At 34.8% G+C, this 24,556-nt stretch overlaps 2 protein-coding genes across 3 annotated transcripts; one reads left to right on the top strand and one right to left on the bottom strand.

The window, feature by feature from the left end:
* The first annotated feature begins 3,228 nt into the window (after window positions 1–3,228).
* On the top strand, window positions 3,229–16,603 carry LOC141843239 (glyoxysomal processing protease, glyoxysomal). 2 transcript variants are annotated; one of them, XM_074731286.1, is made up of 14 exons: window positions 3,229–3,321; window positions 3,404–3,450; window positions 3,549–3,729; window positions 3,874–3,924; window positions 4,063–4,134; window positions 5,383–5,505; window positions 8,378–8,434; window positions 8,592–8,695; window positions 10,306–10,391; window positions 10,493–10,587; window positions 10,660–11,362; window positions 11,504–11,705; window positions 15,812–15,900; window positions 15,987–16,603. In XM_074731286.1, the coding sequence occupies exons 1-14, from the start codon at window positions 3,253–3,255 to the stop codon at window positions 16,217–16,219; spliced, it is 2,112 nt and encodes a 703-aa protein (XP_074587387.1). In that variant the 5' UTR covers window positions 3,229–3,252; the 3' UTR covers window positions 16,220–16,603. The 2 variants fall into 2 exon arrangements, with proteins under 2 accessions (XP_074587387.1, XP_074587388.1); XM_074731287.1 differs by lacking the exons at window positions 3,874–3,924; window positions 4,063–4,134.
* Window positions 16,604–20,680: 4,077 nt separating this feature from the next.
* On the bottom strand, window positions 20,681–24,266 carry LOC141843257 (uncharacterized). Its single transcript, XM_074731311.1, has 5 exons — window positions 23,480–24,266; window positions 23,029–23,390; window positions 21,145–21,302; window positions 20,895–20,961; window positions 20,681–20,807 (listed from the first exon to the last, which is right to left on the bottom strand). Exons 1-5 carry the CDS (start codon window positions 24,255–24,257, stop codon window positions 20,763–20,765), a joined length of 1,410 nt encoding a protein of 469 aa, XP_074587412.1. The 5' UTR covers window positions 24,258–24,266; the 3' UTR covers window positions 20,681–20,762.
* Window positions 24,267–24,556: the final 290 nt, after the last annotated feature.

Below are 24,556 nucleotides of genomic sequence, written 5' to 3'. Positions count from 1 at the left end.
TTATCATTTTCCCTCGACATTCAAAAGTTTTCAAATTAATTATTGTTATTTGATACTCTAAATATATAGTGATCCTTTAGCATAGTTGCATAATTAGACAACTCGCTATCCACGAGATCCAATAACCCGTTAAGGTTTTGAACTACAATTTCTATAGATATTAAGTCTTACTTTCTTCTTTTTCATGGAATGAAATATTTGTAGGAAAGGATATGCATGTGATGAAACTAAGTCTGAAATTCTCCGGTTGTGTTTTTGCTCTGATGGACTGGTGCAGATGGGTTCTACAAGGGTGTTGCTACCAATAGACCTGGGGTCGATTATCAGTAAGGGTATAATCGAATCGAACCAAGCCGAACAGTAAGAGGCTCGAGCTCGAGCTCAGTTTATTTCTCTTAAGCTCGAGCTCAGCTTGAGTTCGATTCGAGCTTTAATTCTTAAGCTCGAGCTTGGCTCATAATGAAATTAAATAGTTCGCGTATGGACTCTGTTAAGCTCAGTTTGAAAATGATTTATAGTTCGAGCTCAGTTCAAAAATGACTCATTTAAAAGTTAAACGAGTTTAATTCTAGCTCGGCTCGTTAATATATAATATTTATAATTCATGTTATATATATATATATATATATATATATATATATATATATATATATATATATATATATACCAAATGCTATTAAGCTCGAGCTCGAGCTCGACTCGATAATGTTTTTGAGCTTGAAATCAGGTTTGAGCTCGGCTTGTTAACTTAATCAAACGAATTTGATTGAATTTTTTTTGAACCAAGACCCGAATAGCTTGGGAGCAACTTGACGTGTTTACACCCCTAATTATTAACAGGTGTAAAATACTCTACTGGTTGTCTCACTCCCTCTTGCAGGCATTACTATTGTTGGGCAAAGTCCTCCATAATTTACTCCCTTCCAGGAAGTGTGGGGCTCTTAAGGTGATGATTTCACCTTTTGCTACCAATCAATAAATAATTCTTCTATTTACTTGCTTGAGTCTTCCAACTTATAGCTGAGTAGACTATGACATATTAATTATGATACTTTATGTAGAAAATTAACTGAAAAAGCATACACAATTTAAATTGATTTGAAACACAAATGTGAAACTTGTGTTGAGAGAAAATTAACAAAGTAATCCTTTCAACATATTGAAAAAAAGTAGTAGTTCTAATTCATATTAATGTGTGTGACCTAAAAGGGGTACTGACATGTGGTGAAAATAATTATTTCATCATTTTTGTTAATGATAATATAAAATTCTGTTATGTATATCTTCTCAAAGTAAGAATGAAGATATATAGAAATTTATTTTCTATAAAAAATGAGATTGAAAACTAGCTTAATAAAAAAAATTAAGGTGGTATGAAGTGACTAAGAAGGTGAATATATATCACCATTCGTTCATTGAGTTTTATGTTTAACATAGAATTAGACATAAAATAACAACTTCTTATACTTCTCAGTAAAATGATATTGTTGAGAGAAAGAACTATACTCTGAAAGAGATAATGAATGTTCTGCTATTATGTGTTGGATTGTCACAGAACATGTGATATTATGAAATCACCGCGACTATATGAGCATGTTGCTAACTCTTAACTATGTTAATTATTAGATTATCTTGCCTTTTAGGAGACCTAATTGATGTAGATACCGGCTAGGCATTCGCAATAAAACACACCAAAAAAGCCCTATGCATCTCATCTCGCAAGTATAACATAAGTTTTTTTTTTTTTTAATCTACATGAGAATTGACTACTTCACATGGAAGGTATTTACGATTCGAATCTTAATTATAATATACTGTAGAATACTTTTTTTAGTGGGATGAAAAATTGACTACTGGGAAGAAATCATTTGTGCTTCCGGATTTACTAGATTAATTAGGTCAGTAAGGTTATGAATATTGGATTATTAAAAAAATATTATTTTCTTTTTCAAATTTATATGAAAATCCATCCGAAAAATGTTGGTCAAGAGTAGAGCCATCAATTTTGATTAGACCCGTCGGGTTGGTCCGTCCCGCTGAACAATTTAAGCAGTTTGAGTTGAAATTTTATCAACCCATTTTAAGGTGAATTCAGGTTAGGGGCGGCGAGCCTCCGGGACCCCTAGGCGATTTTTTTTTAAATAATTATTATTATTTAAAAAAAATTCTTTTATCTTCTTTTATTCGGATTTGAGATCGACAATGGTGGATTTAAATTTTTTTAATAAATTAAAATATTAATTTTAAAAATAATTTTTTTATATAAACTTAAATTTTTTAGCTTTTTGAGATGCAAAATTATTAATTAAATTTTTATATTCATTTCATTTGTAATTTCTTTAGCAGAAATCATAGCAGATATGAATCCATTTTCTCTATACTCATTCAAAAAAGAAATAAGACCTTTTAATTGATCTAATACAACAGTAATATTCATATCGTCTTTATATTGTAAAAATTTACTAACAATATTAACTGCGAATAAGATTACAAGTTTACAATAGGAATCATTGATAAGAAAATAAGAAATTAACAGAAGCATAAAAAAAAGATTTGATAGGGAAATAAGGAAGACAATACCTTTAGGTTTTAAGAATTGAGAAATATTAAATATATTGAAATTATGTCAAAATCTTTATGAAATCTAATGACCATGTCAAATCTCTATAAAATTCAATAATCATACCAAATCTCTCCAAAATCTAATAAAGATATTAATAATTTTTTATTCTCTTTATATATATATACACGACCTGCGTGAATTGGTCCGCGGGTTGAGAAAATTTATTTTTTCTTTAAAAGTTAAAATTAAAAGAGAAAATTCAATGAATTAATGAGTTTGATCCGTCTAAATCGCAATCCAAACTTAAAAATTTTAACTTGACCCGTTTAAACTACAATTCAAACTTAAATTTTAATATTTTCTATATTTTTTTAATTTTTTTGACAGGTTCGTAGGTTGGCCTGCGTAACCCGCAATCCACTTTAAGTTGGATTGGATTGAAAATTTTTTAACCTACTAATTTAGTGGATCGGCCTGTCCCAACGTATCATATGATAGATTTTTGACGGATTAATCCGTCCTATAATGAGTTGATCCATTTGATAGTTTTAGTCAAAGGCAAAAAAAAAAAAAAAAAAAAGTTGGGCCATGAAAGAGGCCCGTTTAATAGTTTAGTTCTTTCTTCTTCTCTAGCTTTCGACCTTCTCTGTTGAGGCCATCGTCCTCGATTCACCGAAGAAGCGATCCAGATGGAGGCGCTGCCGAACGTCGCCGAGTACTCCCGGAACTTCGCCGTCATGGTCCGCTCCCTAGGCCCGGTCAGTCTCTCTCTCTGTCTCTTTCCGTCTCTCTCTCTCTCTCTGAGCGAACTTCAATGGATTTGAATTGTTTGCTTCCCAGGACCCAAAGGGCCTCAAGATGCGCAACCATCCTTTCCACCTCCATCAGTGAGTTTAACTTCTAAACCTTTTCCTGTCGATTTCCCCTCTTTTAGATAGCTGCTGCTTGACTTTGCGGATTTACGAATTTATTTAATTGAAATCAGGACGGGAATTACAACCCTTTCAGCCTCGGGGATTTTACTGCCTGCTGGTTGCCTCAGCACTCGGCCCCCGATCTTTGATCATGTTTGCGGCATTCATGGACACTATGGCCATCTCGTTGTCACCACCGCCTCGTTGGTGGAGCCCTTCCTGAGTCCTGAATACAGGAATAAGTCCACTCAGGTTGTTTTTGTTGCTTTATTATTGAAGGAAAAATGGAAAATGATCATCGAATTACTTCATTTGTTGTTGTTTATTACTTTCAATCGTTATGTTAGTGAGAATGTTTTTAACAAAAATTTTCAATTTTTTTTCTCTTTGCTTCAGGAATTTTCACCAAAATTGATTTCTTCTGCTCATATTGATGTTCTGGTAGAGGTATTGATTTTAACAAACCTACTGGAACTCTGAACTACTAGGAGGATTTGAGATGAGAAACAGAGCTAAGATCTTGATTTTTTTTCCCTGTGAAGAAGCACCTACGTCTTATACTTTCTTAATGATTTTCTTTTGCAGGGAGCGGAAAGAAGAAACAACAAAGATTTTAATACGATTCCTCTCTGGCATAGCTGCAAAATTTTGGCTTTGGTAGACATTTTGTTCTCTTGTATTACTTTGTGATATCTAATGTATGGCTGAGTGAATGCTTGTCCATATCTTATATTTGTTTGTTCAATGATAGTTGTCTCGTAGAAGATCTCATTCACTGTTGTCAGCTAGAATTTTTTATTAAGCATTTATATGTCCCTGCTCAACGAATCCCTAGAACTCACTTTCCTTCTGTGAACATCTGGAGACGCGGAAAGTCCTCCCAGCTCAGCTTCTCGCCAGCGTCGCCCTCCAAGTCTTCCTCGTAGGCCGACGATTTCGGACGCTTCATAAAGAGAGAAATTACTGCCTTCCGGATCTGATTGCTTCAGGAGAGAGGAAGCAGAAGGAAGAAGGGAGAGAGAGAGAGGAAGGCGAGGGAGGTCGACCTATCCACCAGCCATGGCCATCGCTTTCTCTATCTCTTTGGCTTGGGCTTATCAGAAGAAGGAAAGGGGGAGGCGTGCAGACGAGGGATTCTCCTTTACCTCTCTTCGCGCGATGAGGAGAGGCTTCGGCGGATAGAGGAAGAGGAAGAGGGTATTTTAGTAAATAAATAATTTAAATTTTTTGTTTATATAAATAAATAATTTAAATATAAGAGATTTATTCATCCTCCTTGTATCAAAGTAAACAAATATAAGAGAGAAAAGATTCCGTTCCCTCTCCCTAGGGATTTATTTTCTCTAGGGATTCCTTTCTTTTCCTCATCCATTGTATGAAGTAAACAGAGCCAGTATCCCAGGGCATGCCTGCACTACCAAGGCCTGAATCTCTTAGTTGAAACATTGATTTTAGTACAGTTAAAATTTATGGAAGTGTATGCTCTTTCAATCAGCGCTTGTCACACATCCTTTTAAGGATTAGTGTTGTGCTTTTGCTCCTTAAGTCACTGTGGGAATTGACTGTGTTATATGTGTTTTCGTTGACATTTAGCTAAATGGCTCCTTTAATTTAATTGAAGCCTTATCCTAGGCTAAATATAAAAGTTTGCTGGTTTCCTTCTTGGTTTGGTAATCTGAACCAAGGGGCCAAGCTGCCAAGGGGTTGACCTTTGCCTTGTTTTAATAACAAGATATAATCAACCTTTTTCAAGTGGATATGTTAAATTAATTTCAGAGTCCAGTTACTGGGCATGTTTCATTTGATTCAAGTGTATTTTGTTAATTAATTTGAGAGTCCAGACTATCTGTGCAAGTTACATACAATTATTACTATTCTTATTTTTTGTTTTTTAATTTGCTTCAGGTTGATGTTACTGCATCTTCCATTGCTCTTCAATCCTTGGTTGGAGGTGAGAATATTTTGCAAAGTTCTTCATGGGATGTGGGTTTTTCCTTGGCTAGTCGGGATGACAACAATGAGACAATGGTAGATGTTTTTGTTAAAAACTTTTCCTGTTCAGTTTCTTCAAACTTAAAAATGCTCATCATGCTTTGATTACCTTTATATTTTTTTTCCCATGCCAATGGGTTGACTATCTTGGTAATATCAAAAAGGTTTAACTTTGCAACTAAAGTCATTGACTCTTAGTTATGAGTAAACTATCTTACTTTGTATGTACATAACTATAAAAGGTTAACAGTAAAATTATTATTTCATCTGATGCATTTTTCCATTTAGGTTTATGTAATTTCTCATATACTGAAGGACATTACGATGTATCGAAATTTTTTTCTAGTTTGTATAAGTTTGGTCTATTATCAACTCAATGCTAGCTTCAAAACCTATGAGATTAGGATGCTAGTTATGCATTAGGAGGGGGTCATTTAGTAGTGACCATTGTTTGAAATCTCGTATTGTATGATGGCAAGGTTAAAACGTATCGTTATGATAAATTATTGAAATTTAATACTATCTGACACAAACAATGTCACCTATGTCATTGTGTTAATCATGTTGACATGCCAACACTCAACACTCCTTTGCATGCTATAAGACACATGCTGTAAGATAGGTTAAGATGAATTGAGATTATTTTAATCCAAACTTACAATAAAGAGACCCTAGTGGGGCATTTCAATCGTGAGTTACATCCAAGGTTCAAAATCTCAAGTCGTACTAGAAGATCGAATTTTGACTGAATGATACTGTTTCGGTACTGTATCAATGTTTCAACGCGTGGTGCTCTTGGAGAATTGAAAGGAGGAAGAGATGAAAAAGAAGAATAAGAAAAGACCACATGTATTCTAACTTCCATATAGAATTGTGCAATTTTAACATTGTATTACACGAACAAAAGATAAAAAAACAAACATCTCTTTTAACTTGACAGTTTGTCACATGTCAAAGGTTGTTGAATGTTAGTATGACACTATACTCATTGATGTGATTGATAGAATAACACACGATAAATTACCTATGTTGAGTAGTTTTGTCTAGTTTCAAGTTTTGGTAATTTATTAGAATGGACCATCAGAATGTAGTAAAGACTACATGCTTCCCTATCAAAGGTTGGACTTGCGTAAGATCATTTTGTATATTGACTTTGATGCCAAGATAGTATGAAATCTATGTCGAGCTATATCTACCTACTAGTTGGTTGATGTTGTCTCTCTGGAAGAATGCTAAATTGTCTTTTATAACCTCTTCTACTATGGTGGTAGAGGTTATAGCTTGTTATGAGGCGTCTAATCACAAAATATGATTGTGAAATTTTATGACTAGGTTGCACATAGTGGAAGGTATTAAGGACCACTCAAGTTATTTTGTGACAACAAGTTGGCAATTTTGTAATCCAATAACTATAAGAACTTGACAAAGATAAAATATATGGACATCAAACTTCCTAGTTGTTAAAGAAATTGTTTAGATTGGATAGTTGTCTACATAACACATCAAAACAAACTCTATGGTTGTAGATCCTCTAAGGGATTGCATGCAAAGTGTCATGGGTACACCACATTGCTCGTAGATGTGTTATGCCACTTGAGGATATTCATTTTTAGATTTTTAGTGGGTTATAATTTTAGATGCTTTTCTGACAATTAAAAATTTCTTCTTCAGTTGTTTCTGTTTATGGATAATTTGAGGTTATTTTTGAAAAAATAAGTTTTAGTTTGTTTACACCTTGATGGTTGGATCTTACCAAGGTTTAAGGGTTGACTAGTTGGAAATAAATTTGTGAAGATCACATTGCATAAGATTTTCATGCTACACATCCACCTCATGATCCATGCCATTCAATTGTATTTGCATGTGACATTGATGGGTCAACGTTATGACAAATGTAGTGAAGGCTGCTTTGATCCTATGTTGGTATGATTGTTGAGGATTGGTTATAGATACATTTTGATAATTACATCAATGTCAAATTCACACGATTATTTTTGCAATGCATGACTATAAGGTTACACATATTGTTGTATCCTTAATCCAACATTGAACTTATACGTGAATAATTATGCATTGAGCTCAAAAGTCCTAAGTGATTGGATATGGGATTATGGGTTCTACTCCTAGTCTAGTCTATCAAGGCTTAGAGTTAGTAGTTGCCGATGTACCAAGCAAGTCGGACTATCATATAAGGTTAAGCCCTTTTAAAAGTGAATTTCTAAGGCTTCAGCGATCCAGGCTTTAATGTGTCCGATAGCGTGGACTTTTAATGTGTAGAAATTTAAGGGTATTTTTATGATAGGTTAAATTAGAAATATCAAAAGATAATGGAAGTTATCTATCTATATGGTGGATATGGTTCACAGGACACACATGACATTACTTTTTTTGACATCTCATGATCGGAAAAAGATAACAGGGAGCAAGGAAAAAGATTCTTTTGGAAAAACATGTTAATCCAAAAGGTAAACTGCACAGTTCTAAACTAGTAATTAGTTGTTATGGATTTAAGTATGATTCTGCCATATGCAGTAATAGGTTGTTATGGATTTAGGTATGCTTCTGCTATTTTTTTCTTGAAAATTTAACATGAGGTATTGAATTTAAAAGATGTCTTCCATCTATTCAAGTTTTTTCTAACAGAATCCTAGGTCAAGAAGGGTTTGTGAAGTTGTGGGACAAAATTGGCATAGTGATGCTCTATTAAAAAATGAGTACAAGCTTCTCATTTCTTGACTGTTTTTCATGGGCATGAAGTTGGTATACTAGTGAGACCCTGTTCAAAATTTTATTACTGCTTTAATAAGTACTTTTTATTTAATCTTGGTTGGTTGTAAAAGATTCTAGAGTTTTATTGATTCTATCAGTTAACGTTGTTTCCAGTGTTTAGCTACCTACTCTCTCGCAGATGGTAAAGTCAGTCTCAAGAATTGCTATTCTTGGAATTTCAGGATTAGAACTGAAGGTAGGATTTTTGGTTATGGATCCTGTATACTTAATGTCTTTTTAAGTTCATGGTGAAGTAAATTGGATCTTCTGTAATTCAGCATATTTTTGGGATTGCAATATGCCACTACTAAAAAAACCCATGTTGATCCATAACTGCTTTTGATGATTCTCAGAACATTCTGCCTTTAAATATTTCTCAAGATCAACAAAGAGGAGATTTACTTCTGGCTATGGGGTCTCCTTTCGGAATCATGTCTCCATTGCACTTTCTTAATAGGTAATGATGTTGTCATTTACCAGAATAACTGGTTCTTGTTTTTCCCCTTGTTGCATGTTAAATTATGTAAACTAATTGATTATGGTGATATTTTGAACTTTTAAATACTTTGTTTTCTTTGACAATGTTGAATTGAATATCATGCCTATCATAATGATTAATTCAGTGTCATAAAACATGGAAAACCCACATAGGATGGTATTAATATGAGTTTTTATGATGGTCTGTTTTATATCGAGCAATAATCAACAAAAATCCAATTATGTTAGATATGTAACAACATATAAGAGAAAATTTCATTCTATTGAAAAAGGACAGCCCAGTGCACGAAGCTTCCGTTAATGCGGGATCCCAAGGAAGGGTCTATCAGACACACTCTTACCCTACTTTGCAAGAGGTTGTTTTTGAGATTCGAACCCGTGATCTCTAGGTCACACAACAACAGTTTTACTGTTGCGCCAAGCTCCCCTTCAACACTTTGATTAAATTAAATTTGAAAAATTAAGGAGAAAATACGAAGGCCATAACCTGAATGCAAGAAACTTTATCCTATGCCAAGTTTCCGGCCATTGGCACCAGATGATTTGAAACTATACCTCAAGATACAATGAGTGAGAAGCTCTCTGCTTGCAATGAAACAGTGGGAGATGCATCCGATGTAATTTTAAAAACCCAAGATGAAACAAGAATATTGAAAATAATACACCCATCCACATGGTGAGTTATCTCTTTAAATAGGATCTTGATCTGTGATAGTGATAAATTGATGCTTATTGGGCTAGATAGATTAATTAGATAACATTTGCCCACTATTTGTATAAACTCAAGTCATATCTAGTCAATTAAATTAATTTTCAAAATATTTTGGAAACATTGTAGATCCACTAGTTAATGGGGCTAACTGAAAATTGAGAAAAGATTAGATAAAATATGGTGGCAAGAAAACTGCCCTAATGTAATTTTTTGGCCTTTTGTGCAGAACGATCAACTGCACCCCAAGATATAACTGGTGATAACCTCTCATTCCTGGTAGTGAATAGTGGGAGATCCTAAAATAACAAGAATATAAAAAATAGTACACCCATCCACACCATGAGTTGATCCCTTTAAATAAGTTGTCTTCACCTGTGATAGGGATAAGTTTATGCTTATCTATATTGGCTGGATATATTAATTAGATAACATTTATCCATTATTTGGATAAACTCTTAAGTCTCCACTTAAATTGATAAAATATCTTAGGGAAGTCGTGGATCCACTTTATATTAAAAACCTTCAAAACTAAATAAATAAAAATTATATTTGGAATTTTTGAGTTTCAAAAAACTCTAACAAGTTATTGGATTAACAATGATTGGTATAGTAAAATAGAATGAATCCATAATTTTTTTACCTGGATAAAACGTGGAGCATAAAATAGGATGATATTAATATGATTTTTTGTCATGGCCTATTTTATATCAAGTACTAATCAACAGAAACCCAATTACTGGATTTGAAATGATTGGTATAAAATAGAATGAGTCAAAATTTTTCTACCTAAATAATCTCTTATTTGATTAATCTTTATTGCATATTGAGTTATTTGATTATTTTTCTGTCTTAATCAGTGTGTCTTTTGGAACTGTTGCAAACTGCTGCTCTTCTTGTTCTGTTCAAAATTCATTACTGCTTGTTGACATTCGTGGTCTTCCAGGTATGTCAATGTGAATACATTTTTGTTACAGTGACAAACTGAAGGATCTGTTCTTCTACTAATATTATATCGCTAGTCAAGCTTGATGCATGTTTATTCAGGAATGGAAGGTGGTCCTGTTTTTGATAGACATGCTTGCCTCATTGGCATGCTGACATGTCCTTTAAGACAAAAAAATAGCAACACAGAAATCCAGGTAAGGAATGTTACTTGGATATATTTGGCTTTTCAACTGTATTTGAAATTACAAATGGGATCTCTTAAACAGCTTGTAATCACATGGAATGCAATAGCAATTGCATGGGGAAAAGGACTGCAGGAATCTCAAGATTCCCAGCAAGAACTGACAGGAAGGTACTTGGACAAAGAAAGCAGTGTGTTGCATGACTTTGCTTATCCAAAGGCTAGCAGATGCCTACCTGAAGTTGACCGTGTGCCTTCACTAGAAAGAGCTATGTCCTCAATTGTTCTTATTTCAGTAGGCGGATCCTGGGCTTCTGGCATTGTACTCAATCAACAAGGTCTAATACTAACAAATGCCCACGTCTTGGAACCATGGAGATTTGTTAGAAAATCATTAGTAAATCTGATGAAGAAAAGAACTGCATTCCCTGCTGAGGATAAATTTTGTTTATCTGAGCCGGAGGAAGAAACCATCGAACAAGAAAACCAGAGATTGTTTTCTTCTGTATCAGGAGCTTTGAGTTCTTATGGTATCATTGCTCATGGCATTTCATCGCTCAGTTCATGTCAAAACTATGGGAAAATCTCAGTTCGCCTCCACCACATGGGAGTTCAGTTTTGGAGTGATGCTACAGTGGTTTATGTCTCAAAGGGACCACTGGATGTTGCACTTTTGCAGCTTGATTGTGTTTCGTTGCAACTCTGTGCCATTAATCCTGAATTTAATTGCCCATCTATTGGTTTACCTGTGCATGTTATTGGGCATGGTCTGTTTGGGCCTCAATCTGGTGAGAAATAGAAGGTTCCTAGAGAATTGATACATACTATCAATGTGTTGTTAGTTTTCTGTATTATTATTATATTGTTTTGCAGCATTGCTAAACACTTTATTTACAAGGTACTTCCTGATTGCCTTTATCTCACTGCAGACCTCTGCCCATCTGTTTCTACCGGAGTGGTTTCACATGTTGTTAGATTACCACGGCCTCTCCATGTTGAAGAATCTGGCGACATGGAAATTGAGAAAGCAAGTGTACCTGTGATGCTTCAAACAACAGCAGCAGTCCATCCAGGTGCCAGTGGTGGTGCTGTTGTCAATTCAGATGGTCATATGATTGGATTAATAACAAGGTTCTTTGTCTTTTTCAGTTAAATAAAATTTATTTCTTTTGTTCTACTTGTTATTTTACAATAACTTACAATAAATCTGTCAGTTGTTAGGAATTCACTTAGACCTCAATAGGAAATGGGATCAGAGGAAGTTAGGTGGAATTTGGTGGAGCTCAGATTAGATCAAGTACAGTTTGTCTGGACTTGAGCCAGTTCAAACGAAGTCAAAAAGAGGGAATAAAGTGAATGTCAACTTGTTGAAGTTGTTCAGGGGGTCCGTTCGAGTTGGTTGAGTCAATGCACTATGAACTTAGGAAAATGACTATGATGTAAGATTGAGCTTGGATTAAGTACTTTAATCTTTGTGGGAGAAAATGTGGTTAAAAATAGATTGTGAGACAAAGTGAAATCACAGTGTCCAAACTGGGGATGCCTTGCACAACAATTTCACTCATCTGTGTAGCAATTTCACTCCTAAGAGCCAGTCCAATCATATCTTGCCATGTGTTGCTTAACAATCAGTGGATCCGAGTGCTATTTATTGCATTAACTTTCTTTCATCTGAACTGCATCACCTCTTCTATAAAGATTCCTCAGATTACCTTTTCTACCTGGATGCATGTCTTCCATCTGAGAGAGTCACACTAATGGGTATTTTACTCATATTAGTTACTCTCCCTCAGATTAAGCTTTTCAAAGCGTTATTTCACAGAATTTGTTTAGACATTCATTATATATTTTGCATTAATTACTTTTGTCTCAACCTTCTATCTCAATTTATTTTCACATCTAGTTCTTGCTTTAACTCCAACTCAGACCATTGTTCACTCTACTGCTATAAATTTCACAACAATAAGGATCTCTTCGACTCTTCACCTTTTTTATTTCCTATTATATTTGATTTGATTGTCCAGCCTTTGGATCTCAATTCCAAGTTTTAATCATGTCTTGAGACTAATTTGGACAAACACACCTTAGCTTTCATTAGACCCTTTCATACCTCATCAACCAATTTTCGAATGAACTGACTTTGATTTTATTTTGTCTATGCCATCCCTCAAATGGAACATCTTGAAGTTGTTGCCCTTCAATCCACTCACCCAACTTTGGCCAGGCTAAATCTACCAGGTGACTTGGGAGGATGTTTATTTCAAGTACTCAACTATAACCACATCCAAACTTGAGAAAATCCACTTCCAGTCCTAGATTCTGAGTCCTTCATGCTCCAAACACAATGACAAGATGACGAGGTCTATAATATTCATCTAAACTGTTACAACATTTTCCAAGATCTTTTTATTGTCGTCTTTGTTTTGCCCTTCACGTTTTGATCGCAACATTCTAAATTTATGGAATTTATTTGTGAGTCAATTCTCTATATGAGTCAATTAATAGGTAAAAAATAAATAAAGCAAGAAAGGTTCAATTTTTTAACACAGTTCGACAGATTCCTATTCCATAGTCTGTGAACTCGTAAGGTGAGTCAACTCATGCAAAACCACTATATTTTGTCTTTCTCAGATTCTTCTAAAGGTGAAGAAACCTTTTACAAAAAGCTTTTGCAGAAAATAAAAGTAATAAAGTGCAAGAAAAACCTTTGCAGAAAATAAAAACAATAAAGTGCGAGAAAAGCTTTGTAACAGAGCTGAAGCTTGAAGGTAAAGACCATAAGCTTTAAATAAAAATAAAATAAGACAATAAATTAAATATAATTTGAGCTGTGAATTAGTAAGAGAAAAACCACTTTATTGCACCGGAATTGTTACTAGACGAGCTCCTGTTGACCCTCCTTTTATAGTCCTCTAAATAACTATTGATAAACCCTAACTGAGTTGTATTAGTTGACTCAATCATGTCATCAATCAACTCAAACTTAGATCATGTAAGATTTATTGTGAACTTTTTTCTTCAGTTGACTAAACACCTTTCAAGTCGACTCGTATCTAAATTAGCTGACGTTGACTTCTCTGAATAATAATGTAAGCTTGTTTTCTAGACAATCACGAATTATGAATCACTATTGAAATTGTTGTTAGAAGCTCCCATTGACACTCCTTTTATAGTCATCTAAATGACCATTGATAAACTCCAACTAAGCTGGATTACTGTCAGCTGACTCAATCATGCCATTTAGTCGACTCAAACTTAGATCACGGAAGACCTCTCTGGCAACTTCTGCCCTCAGTTGACTTAACATCTTTCAAGTCGGCTCATATCCAAGCTAGTCAAACACTTGTCAGTCGACTTCTCTAAATCAAATATAAACTTGTCATCTCTACAATCATGAACTGAGTCATCCTTATTAGTCAACTCTAATTGTACTTAGTTGACTCCAAGCTCAAGTAGATAAAATCTTACTCAAACAGTATTATTTTTGAAATCAGAGCATTAGCTCAACTAATTTCCCAGTTGACTACGTGCAGATAGAAAAATTTTGTTGTTTATATTTGTTATCAGGTCTTTAATTGGCTGCGTAGTCAACTAAGATTTTTGTTTGTGGTTACCTAGATGAGGTGATGTTGTGGAACCTAGCTAAAATCTTTATGACCTCTCTATAAACTTGCTTGTTCATTCCTTCAAGAATATAGTACTTCCATGAGCAAATTGTCCGCATCAACCTTTTCTTTGAGGTAAGTCATGGGGCTTAAGGAGGAGAATGCTAAATTAAAGGAGAAACAAGTTGAGATGGCTGAGCTTGAATACTTTAGGAAGCAGGTTGATGAACTCAATGACTAGTTGATGGATGCCAAGGTGCAGAAAGAGGCCTCATTGAAGTATGAAGAGGATTTTGGACAATGAAAAGTGGGAGCTCATCTCCTACTACAGATAATTTCAGTCGATTTGGTTCTTTAGGTAAGCTTGGTGTAGCCTAGAGGAAAGTAGTTTCTTGACTAGGAAGAGGCCTTGAAGTCAGAGACAGCTAAACATGATAAGCCATCAAGAACCTCAAGCTTGCTCATTACCGTGCTGAGTGAGCAAGATCTGCCAGCATGCTAGGGACTTGGAACTTGACCATTTTCAGTGTCAAACTGATTGGCTTCGCTTAGTCCTCGTTTAACTTGGGCTATGTCCTCTGCAAGTCTCAGGCCATGAGATCCAACCAGGCCATAGGGCACATTTTTTTTAAGAGATATAAAAAGGCTCCTACAGATGAAGAGGTTGAGGGCGGCTAACTCCATTTGCCGATAATACAAGAATTTCTTTGGTTCCTCTTATTCAACCATTGCACCTCAATTTTAGTTTCTGGTGGCTTCATGTCCAAGATAGCTTTAACCTCTTTTGAGTTAACATCAATTCCTCTCTGATAAACCCTAAATCCTGAAATTTTTTTGGACCCAATACCAGTGGTAGATTTCAGTGAGTTCAACTTCATACCTGATTCCTTGAATGCATTAAATACTTATCTAAATTTTTGTGCATGTTCTTTTCTGGTCTTAATCATAACTACCATGTCATTTATATATGCTTCTAAATTCCTTCTGATCATCTCCTAAGCAACTTGTTCATCAATCTTTGATAGGTGACACCCTGTATTGTTCAGGCTGCATTACTTAATAGTAATATGTATCTTTCAAAGCCCTGAATGATGTGTGCAGCTCGTCCTTCTCAACATCATAAATTGGTTGTAACCAAAGAAGCATCTAGAAAGCTCAATGACAAGCCAATTGTGTTGCCTGCCATTTATTTACATGACAGGGGGAAGTAACCTTTCAGACATCCCTCCTGCCTAGTCAATTTCTTTAATCAAGCAGACTCCCAGTAATTGGTTTACTTCATTCACTGCTTGCCTCCTTTCGCTAGCAAATTTCCTGGCCTTTTGATTTGTCTGTTGTGCCTTGGGCCAAATGTATAACCTGTACTCAACCAGTTTTCTTTACTGACCACGTAAAGATCTTAAATTACTTTCACAATATCAGGGTATCTTGGGCCTCAGCTACTAACTTAGCCCCCAGCTTCAGCTTGTTGGTCAAGTGTCCCTAGTTAATGGAACTTTATGCTGATTCTTGGAAACCTGTGTTTTTAAGTCTGCTCCATGAAGCAAAGTTTTCTTCCGAAGAAAATAGGAACTATCGAGTTATTTTTTTGTCTTATATTGTTGGTTGCTTACCAGCTTCTTTTTCTTTCAGCAATGCCAAGCATGGTGACAGGAGTACCATACCTCATTTAAATTTTAGCATCCCTTGTGCAGCATTGCTGCCTATATTCAGGTTTTCAGGTGATGTATAACTTTTGTTTACAGTTTTCGATCTCTTTGTTTACTGCTTCAGTTTCTAGAAATACAAAATCATTATGTTTGTACAGCTGAACGTAACTTCTCGATACTAAAAGTTTTGGACGAGCCCAATGATCTCTTATCTTCTGTTTGGGCATTGCTACCTCCATCCGAATCGCAAAACCCCTCAGATTCACATAAGATCAACCGCGAAAGTAAAGGATCTCGTTTCTCCAAGTTCCTCGCAGAAAAGCATTTGGGTATGGATGCTGAGAAAGGTATAACATATCTTATTAAAGATAAGCCGCCAAGTAAGATGTGATTGAGAATGGAATGGAGATGATGCTGGATTCGGAAGATGCCTGAAGCAGCGGTGCATGAGCTCGTTCACTGCCGTAAAACTTTCGATATATATATTCGGTAGGGAGATGGGATTGTGGATATGGAAGATGTATTCCATAGGATCAGGAGATGTGATGGTCGATTTTGAAGACATGGTCCCTATCTGCAACTTGTATAAGAAAGTCGTCTCAAGCAACGATGGACAGGCTCATTGATAACAAAAGAATCATCCACGGTTTGAAATCAATTTTCAACTTGTAAATTTGTGATTGTATTAATGTGTAATTTTGTGGTTATTTTGATTGGTAAATAATCATACAGAAAGCTCACAGAATGTTGTCACTTTTTCTCTATTCTTATTTCAATCAGGTGACATCAAACATTTAAGGTTCTCTGGTCCTTTCTCCCAAAACTACTCTTAAAATGGATCATTGAAGACATGTTTTGCTTCGCATAGCAATCCTCATCCCACATTGTGTTTGCGCAATCAGTCTTTAGAATTTTGATATTTGATAATATATTTAGATTTGATAAGATTTAATCAAGGATTGATCTAAACAGGATCAAATGTTAATGTTTGAAAGTGAGTTAAATTTAGTTAAATCAAGGTTGATTGAATGATTAATAAAGAAAAGTTTAGTCAGATAAAGATGGATCGGATTATTAGCAAAGAAAAAAATCTAGTTAGGTCAATGTTCATTGAATGATTAGTAAAAGTTTAAACATGTCAAACGTGATTGGATGATTAGTAAAAGTCCAAGAAGACCAAAGGTTGATTGAATATTTGACAAAGATAAAGTTTATGTAGATCAAAGATGATTGAATGTCTAACAAGTGACAAGTCTAAGCAAGTCAAGATGACTAGATGCTTGACAAAAATAAAATCCTAAGCGAGTGAATTTTAGGTGGCGAGAAGTCTCAGATAAGTGAACTCTGAGCAAAAAAAAAAAAAAATCTAGGGGAGTGAACTTGATGTAGAAGACTTGGAGGAGTAAACTATGAGTAAGAAGTAAGTTTAGTAGGTTAGGTAGACTTGTAGAATTAGGTTTATGTATTTGTTTATGTTTTGTAGGAACCTAAAGGAAAGTAAAATGGAGAGTAGAAAAATACAATCCGATAACGTTGGAGCTTCGGACTTAGCTCGGGTTGAATCAAACCTGAACTGATCTGATTGATCGGACAATCGGTCCAGTCAATCAGAAAATCGATCCGTATATCAATTGAGTTTATAGATTGAGTACAAAAAAGTTTTTAAAATTGAGGAAAATTTTAAAAAGGCAAAAAAAGGGGAAAGTTTTTAAATTTTTTTTTAAAAAAGAAAAGCCTTGAAAAAATTCTATAAAAGAGATATTTCAATCTTTTTATAAAGAGAGCTTTCAAAATATTTTTTAAAACGGAGCTTTCAAATATATTTTTAAGGGGAGCATTGCAACTTATTTAAATAATTTAATTTAAAATATATCTTTAAAATAATATTTTCAAAAATTTTTAGAAAATGATTTCAAAATTTTTTTGACAAATATTTTTTAAAAATGGTTTACAATTTTCATTTAAAAATAATTTTGAAAATTCTTTTCCAATGTTTTCAAAATTTTTTAAAATTTATTAAAATATTTTTTTAACTTTTTCAAAAAAATCTGAAATTATTTGAAAATATTTTTTAAATTTCTAAACAAATATGTTTAAAAACTCTGTGCAAAACATGTTAAATATTTTAAAGACATTTTTGTAAATACTTTGAAAAAGCTTTCAAAAATACTTTGAAATTCTTTAAAATTACTTTGAAAAATATTTTCAAAAATACATTAAAAATCCTTTTTCAAAATTACTTTTCAAAAAGACTTTGCAACAATAGTATTGAAAATTGCTTTTTAAAAGACTTTACAAAATTTTTAAAAATAATTTGGAAAGTTGCTTTCGAAAATTGACTTTGAAAATTTTCAAAAATAGAAACCTTAAACTTTTCAAAAATTGGTTTAAACAAAATTTAGAAAATTTTCAAAAATTAGTTTGAAGAATGTTTTTAAATTTTTAAAAAAATTAATTTGAAAAGTATTTTTAAAATGACTTTAAATGTTTTTGAAAACTGATTTAAAAACCATTTTCAAAATGCCTTTCAAATTAATTTGAACAAACTTTCAAAATAAGATGAACACTTTTTTTTATAAAAAATGATTTGAAAAAGGCTGTCAAACTCAAAGATCTTGAAAAACTTTTGCAAATAGCCTTTGAATATTATTTTCGAAAGTGTTTGCAAAAATTTTCAAACTTAGATTTGAAAATTTCTTTGAAAGCTTTTCACAATTGAATTAAAAAATTGATTTTGCAAAAAAACGCTTCAAAAATGAATTTTTATATTGCTTTTTCAAAATATTCAAATTGATTTTGATCGACTGATATTCCAAGTCGTCTTTCAATATTAATTGTTTTAGAAAACTTAATGTATATCTAAGATCGAGTTGGACAGATTAATTGAGATCAATATTTGTTTTACTTATCCCTAATTTTCATGTGCATCAATGGCGAAGAATATATGAGGTTTGAAGTTAAATATTTTTGAATATAAAGGAGAAGAAAATATTTTCAAAAGAAAAAAGAGGATTACTAACATAGTTATTATCTTATTTTATTATTTAATTTTCTAATTTTAAATATATTATCAAATATTAAAACAATAAAAATCATTGATACATAAGAATAAATGATCGAATCTATATTTTTAATGCATGATAAAGGACAAAAAAAAATTGATCTAAAGAAGCTCTAGTGGATTAGAATGACTTAAACAAGTAAAATCTTAAGGATCAAGAGAATCGAACCTTAGATAAGAGAAGTCGTGATCGAACTGAATACTAGACAGTAAAGTCTTAGTGGATCTAGAGTCTTAGTGGATCTAGAGGACTAAACATCAAACACGAAAAATCTAGATGGATTAGCAAGAAAAATTCAAATAGGTCAATAGGACGGCCATTAGACAAAGAAAGTTCAAATATTAACATGCCTAGACATTTGACATGGTAAGAAGTCTTAAATAACAACCAGACAAGGTAAAGGAATGAAGATAATTTTAACTCTAGGACAAGGACAAGGATAGACTTGTAGTTAGACACAAACCTGAACAAGAAACCAATAGGAGTTCCAAAATCAAGATCGACAAACAATTTTAACTATCCTAAAATGATAAATCCCAATCAGTCTTATGGACTCAATCCCTGGGGATGACCGGCCCGGTCCCACGGAAGTTTCCCACCGACCATCAGGGTAAATCGAGAAGCACATACGACAGCCAATCCAGATACTCAACATCCTTTTAACTATCCTAACATGGATTATATATCACCTATTTGTCGAACTAACTTTGTACTGCAGGTAAATTAGTATTCCAAGCGAGCAAAAGGAAATAACAAGCAATCAAGTCCTCGATAAGCTTCGAGTCAGGAAGAAGTCTTGGATAACCAGACAAGGTAAAGCAATGAAGATAATTTTAACTCTAGGACAAGGATAGACTTGCAGTTAGACACAAACCTGACCGAGAAGCCAATAGGAGTTCCAAAATCAATATTGACAAACAATTTTAACTATCCTAACATGGATTATATATCACCTATTTGTCAAACTAACTTTGTACTACAGGTAAATTAGTATTCCAAGCGAGCAAAAGGAAATACAAGCAATCAAGTCCTCGATAAGCTTCGAGGCGAGATAAATTTTGGATCGAGATGAGCACCAACCATGATCCAAGCGATTGAAAAAAAATCCAATCAGTTGATACAACAAAAGGTTATCTAGAGAGAGAATGACATGTAGATTCAAGCAATCAAAATGTAGATAACAGAGACTGAGCATCAGATAACAATCAAGCTGTGAGCGACCAAAACACCTATACGAAAAAAGAAAACATCATAAAATTGCTTTATGCACATTTTTATTTTCTCTCTGCTTCGCTCTTATATTTCCACTCAAGTACACTAGTCTCAAAAGAACAAGATCTTTCAAAACCAGAATATACTTTCATGTGTAACTGCTACGACTTAGACTTGTTAGCTAATCAATCACACAGTAAGAATCAACATGCAGCTTCACTTTCCTATTCAACAAAACTTTTTACTTGAGGGGAAGTGAGAGCATTGCAATTACCATTAAGTTCAATGGCATACGTTACTCCATACGATCCAACTTGGTGTATCGATTGATACAAAACAGAGCTTGGTCCTGCAAATAGAAGATTGGCATGGAGAAGTGAAAATGGCATTGGTCTAGAGACAACCGTTTAATGAGATTCTGAGACCAACAAATCATCGAGGGAGACGTAGTTGCTGTTCTTGAAAATTCTTACAGAAAACTAATGTCGAGGCTTGCAGAAGCAATCTCTCTGATTTTTTCTTCAACGGCAAACTGCTAGGCTAAGAAAATTTCACTTCCACTAGTGAAATATAGAAGAAACAGTCAAATGCAGAGAGAATTGGAATACAATTATAGAAACATACATGGGGAGGCAGAAAATTATCTTTGCAAATTACACCTTAGATAGATTTAGTCATATTTCTCCATTTGTCCTTCAGATCGTGCTGTTAATAGCGAAATAAATAAAGAATAGATGAGAAACTAATGAAAAAAAAAGGCTCTTTCTGCCAATATAATGAGAACATGAGTACCTCAGTTCTTTTACTAAATATTTCAGAGTGGCTTGCCTTTATGAGTTTCCAGTTCCCAGCACCATACCTTTCATCATAGAGATTAGGGATGTAAGAAATAAGAAAGCCATACATTTAAATGAATAATTAGGAAAATTATATGAGTAGACCTTGTATGTTATGAATAGGTTATACAAAATGAGAATATTAGTCGACTAAATATAAGAGTGAACCACTGCTATTTAACTTGAAATTGAATATTAACACTTACTGCGCGACAGCATTTCTTAGAGTCATTTCCTCCTGTGGATTCCATATCCTTCTTCTCCTCTTGAAAAAAAATCCTTCACCTGACCTATTGGGTTTCAATTTGTTCATTTCCTTCCCTCGATGTAGGGATTGTCCAGATTCGGTTTCACCAGAATCCCACTGTAGATGCAAGAGGTTGTTAAACAAGGGGCTGAGCAGGAAAAACAAGCATCATTGTCATCTCCCTATGAAACAATAACTTTGTAATATTGTGGTTGATAATAAAGTTCATCAAGCTCCAGAGTGTGAAAACATATCCCCACCAATTTTTTCTAATCCAACATGTGCCTCAAGTTCAAAGTCAGTGCAAAGGGTCTTGAACAATGGCATCTCCCTTAAGCTACTAGTTTCTCATGCCCACATTCTGAAATATACAAGTAGTTAATTGTGATTTCATCTGATACTTTACCATTAACATTGTGACCCAGCTGCTTCTAGTGCAGGCCATTACCATGAAAAAAATTAATCATCAATGCAACAAGCACTTTCAGAGAGCGGAGTGTTGCAGCTCAAACTTCATATTGAGTGGGGAATTCATGTAGATAGATTTATTTTGAATATGACATGAGCTTCAGAAATTATTAGAGGACTCTATACGAAAGCTCAATAAAAAGTTTAAATTCTCTTTATGCAAATTGGGGAATAACATCTTCTGGCACAGGAGACTATGAGGTACTCCGAAAAAACAAATGTAAGTCATTGAGCAAGAGTGAGTGCAAGTGATTAAAACATGATAGAAATGAGCAATCGTCAATTATATCTTTCCTTGAGAATAATGTTTCCAAAAGGGCTGCCAAAATTATAGGAGTGTTACATGGCAAATAGTGTTATTGACCTGGGCATCTAAGGAGGATATTATACAGGCTGCACATGGCAGAAAATAGAGATCTTGTGAAGCATGAATACATGATTTTAAAAATCATTATGTACATATAATTAAATCACTACATAAGGACTAATACCTTGAATCTGGGAAATGAAACAAATGTGGAAGATACAGCACAATCAAACACAATTTGCTTGTAGGAACACAGGTAGATAGAGAAGGGTATTGATGAGTAGAGTTTTGTGATAACACAGACTGTGCTTGGTCATGAGCACTCACACACATAGCCAATGTACAGTGAGTTTTTACTACTCTTCTCCATCAATGTTGACATATGATTCTAATGCAAACTAAGAGGTCTTTTATACAAATTGTGAGCAATAGCTTTGTACAGTTTGTATTTACTTATCTTCTCGGGGGTGGATCCTCCACATTATATCACTATTTTTCAATATTTATTTGTGTTAGTTATCTTGTTGTTTATGAGGAAGTTCTCGACAACGGGTACATTGTTCAAATATGTTGCTTCTACCACTATAGATAAAGATTCCAGTGTTGTTTTGTGGTGGGGATGATGTTCACACTCTAGACCATCCAATTCACTCTAAAAAGAGCAATTTGAGGTAGAATATTCAAACATTACCTAGATAGGATTGGTCCTACAAGTCAATAATATACCAAGAAATGGTGATACAGTGGCCCCAACCAAGTTTTTTTATTGCATTATTACATGCTCTAATTAAATGTCATTTTTCGCACATCATACTAGCTTAAGCAGTCTAGTATATATTTTTTTCAATGGCTTGCATGATCATGTGTTGTGTTTTTAGTTGAATTATCCATAAGGTATAAATGATGATTATTCCATACTCTTCACTTGATTTGTTTAAATGTTAACAAGAAAAAAAAGGATTTATAAGGGCAAACCAAGCTCCGCAAAGACTTGAACAAGGAAAGAATTTGAATAAATCTTTAATAGAAGCATTAGAATTGTTAAAGGTACTATAGATGAGTCCCTACCTCATATGTTGAAGCGGTTGCATTCCTGTCCATCAAACTGCGCTTCTTAGTTTTAAAACCATCCAAACTGGTAGTGGTGTCAGCATCTGAAAAGTTGCATCTAGGTTTTTCATCAGACAGAGAAACTTTCTTGGAAAAATCCGTCTCATCATTGTTGTTTGTAGCATTCGCATCAGATGGAAATGGACTAGAGTGTTCTAACCGGAACTCATCATTGCTATTTTTATCATCGCCACCACCCTTTCCTCGAGAAGTTGGGGAATTGTCGATGGAGAAATCTTGCTCTACAGCAACCATTCCATCTTCTCCATGATTTTCCCTAGAAATACACCCTGCCAACTTAAATCCCTTACTGCTCCCATCTGAATATCAATTGCTGGTGTCAAAAGCTAGTTAATTTACCATAAACAAATGAAAAGGTTCACCCATCTTTGTATAGGTCAGGGGTTACCTTGGTTGGACAGAACCTTTGATCCGGATGCGTTCATCTTGCTTGGTGCGCGATGCATTTCGGCATCATTTTCTGTTGGTTGGAACTTACAGGACTGCAAAGTTTTGATCTTTCCTTGCAGTGCTCTCAAAGATCTGTCAAGGTCGCTTGATGCCCTGCTATCTTCACTCTCCCAGCCCAGGACTGCTTCCGCGGCAGCCTCAAGAAACGTCGGACCCATCTCCTTCCCCGCCTCCTCCACAAAAACCATGACAGCCTCCAGAGCCGATTCCTTAGTCTCTCGCCGGCCCAATTCCTCCCTCAATGCAGGATCCACTACTGCGGCCTCCATCTCCTTTCTCGCCTCTCTCATCGCCGGAGACACCAATTCCGAGACCTCCGACCGTTCGAGGTCAGACACCTTACAGTTCCATATCCTATTGACTGCGTCGAAGAACTCGGCGTCATTGTCAGAGGAGGACGAGGAGACAGAGCGGCGGCGGAGGGGAGCGACGGTGCACTCGACGGCGACAGAGGCGAAGGCAGGAAGTAGGGAAGGGAACCGCTGGAGACGGTAGAGGTGCTCGAGGGTCTGGAGCGTGCTGAGGGAAACGGATCGGCGGGACAGATCGGCAGAAAGGCGACGGAGGAGGAGAGAGGCCTCGAGGCGAGAGGAGAGCGGGAAGGCGACGGGGAGTGCGATCAGGCACTCTCCGGCGAGGGCGGTGGAGAAGTCCGAGCGGCGGAGGAGGAACTCGAGAATCGACGACGCTACCACCGAATCCAGCGTCTCGCACATCGCGGCGGAGAGGGGAAACGGAAGGGAAACGGTTTCTTCCACTAGATGACCGCATATTTAATGCCTAGTGGCTTCTCTCGCAAGATACTAAATTAATATTCTGACCTGAAAAACCTACCCTAAAACCTACCCTAAATAAGAAAAAAAATTAAATTAAAATAACTTTCCTTTTTATTTGTGATCAAAATAATATTTTATTTTATCTTAATTTATTTTTATTTTTAAAAATATTTTTATAATATTATTATAATAATTATGAAATCATAATTATTATTAATTATAATAATTATAATTTCAAA

The sequence above is a fragment of the Curcuma longa genome, chromosome 12 (genome assembly GCF_044706935.1).
Source record: "Curcuma longa cultivar G26 ecotype Majalengka, Jawa Barat chromosome 12, ITB_CL_G26_1.1, whole genome shotgun sequence".
Lineage (NCBI taxonomy): Eukaryota > Viridiplantae > Streptophyta > Magnoliopsida > Zingiberales > Zingiberaceae > Curcuma > Curcuma longa.
This window is presented reverse-complemented; position numbering and strand designations above follow the sequence as displayed.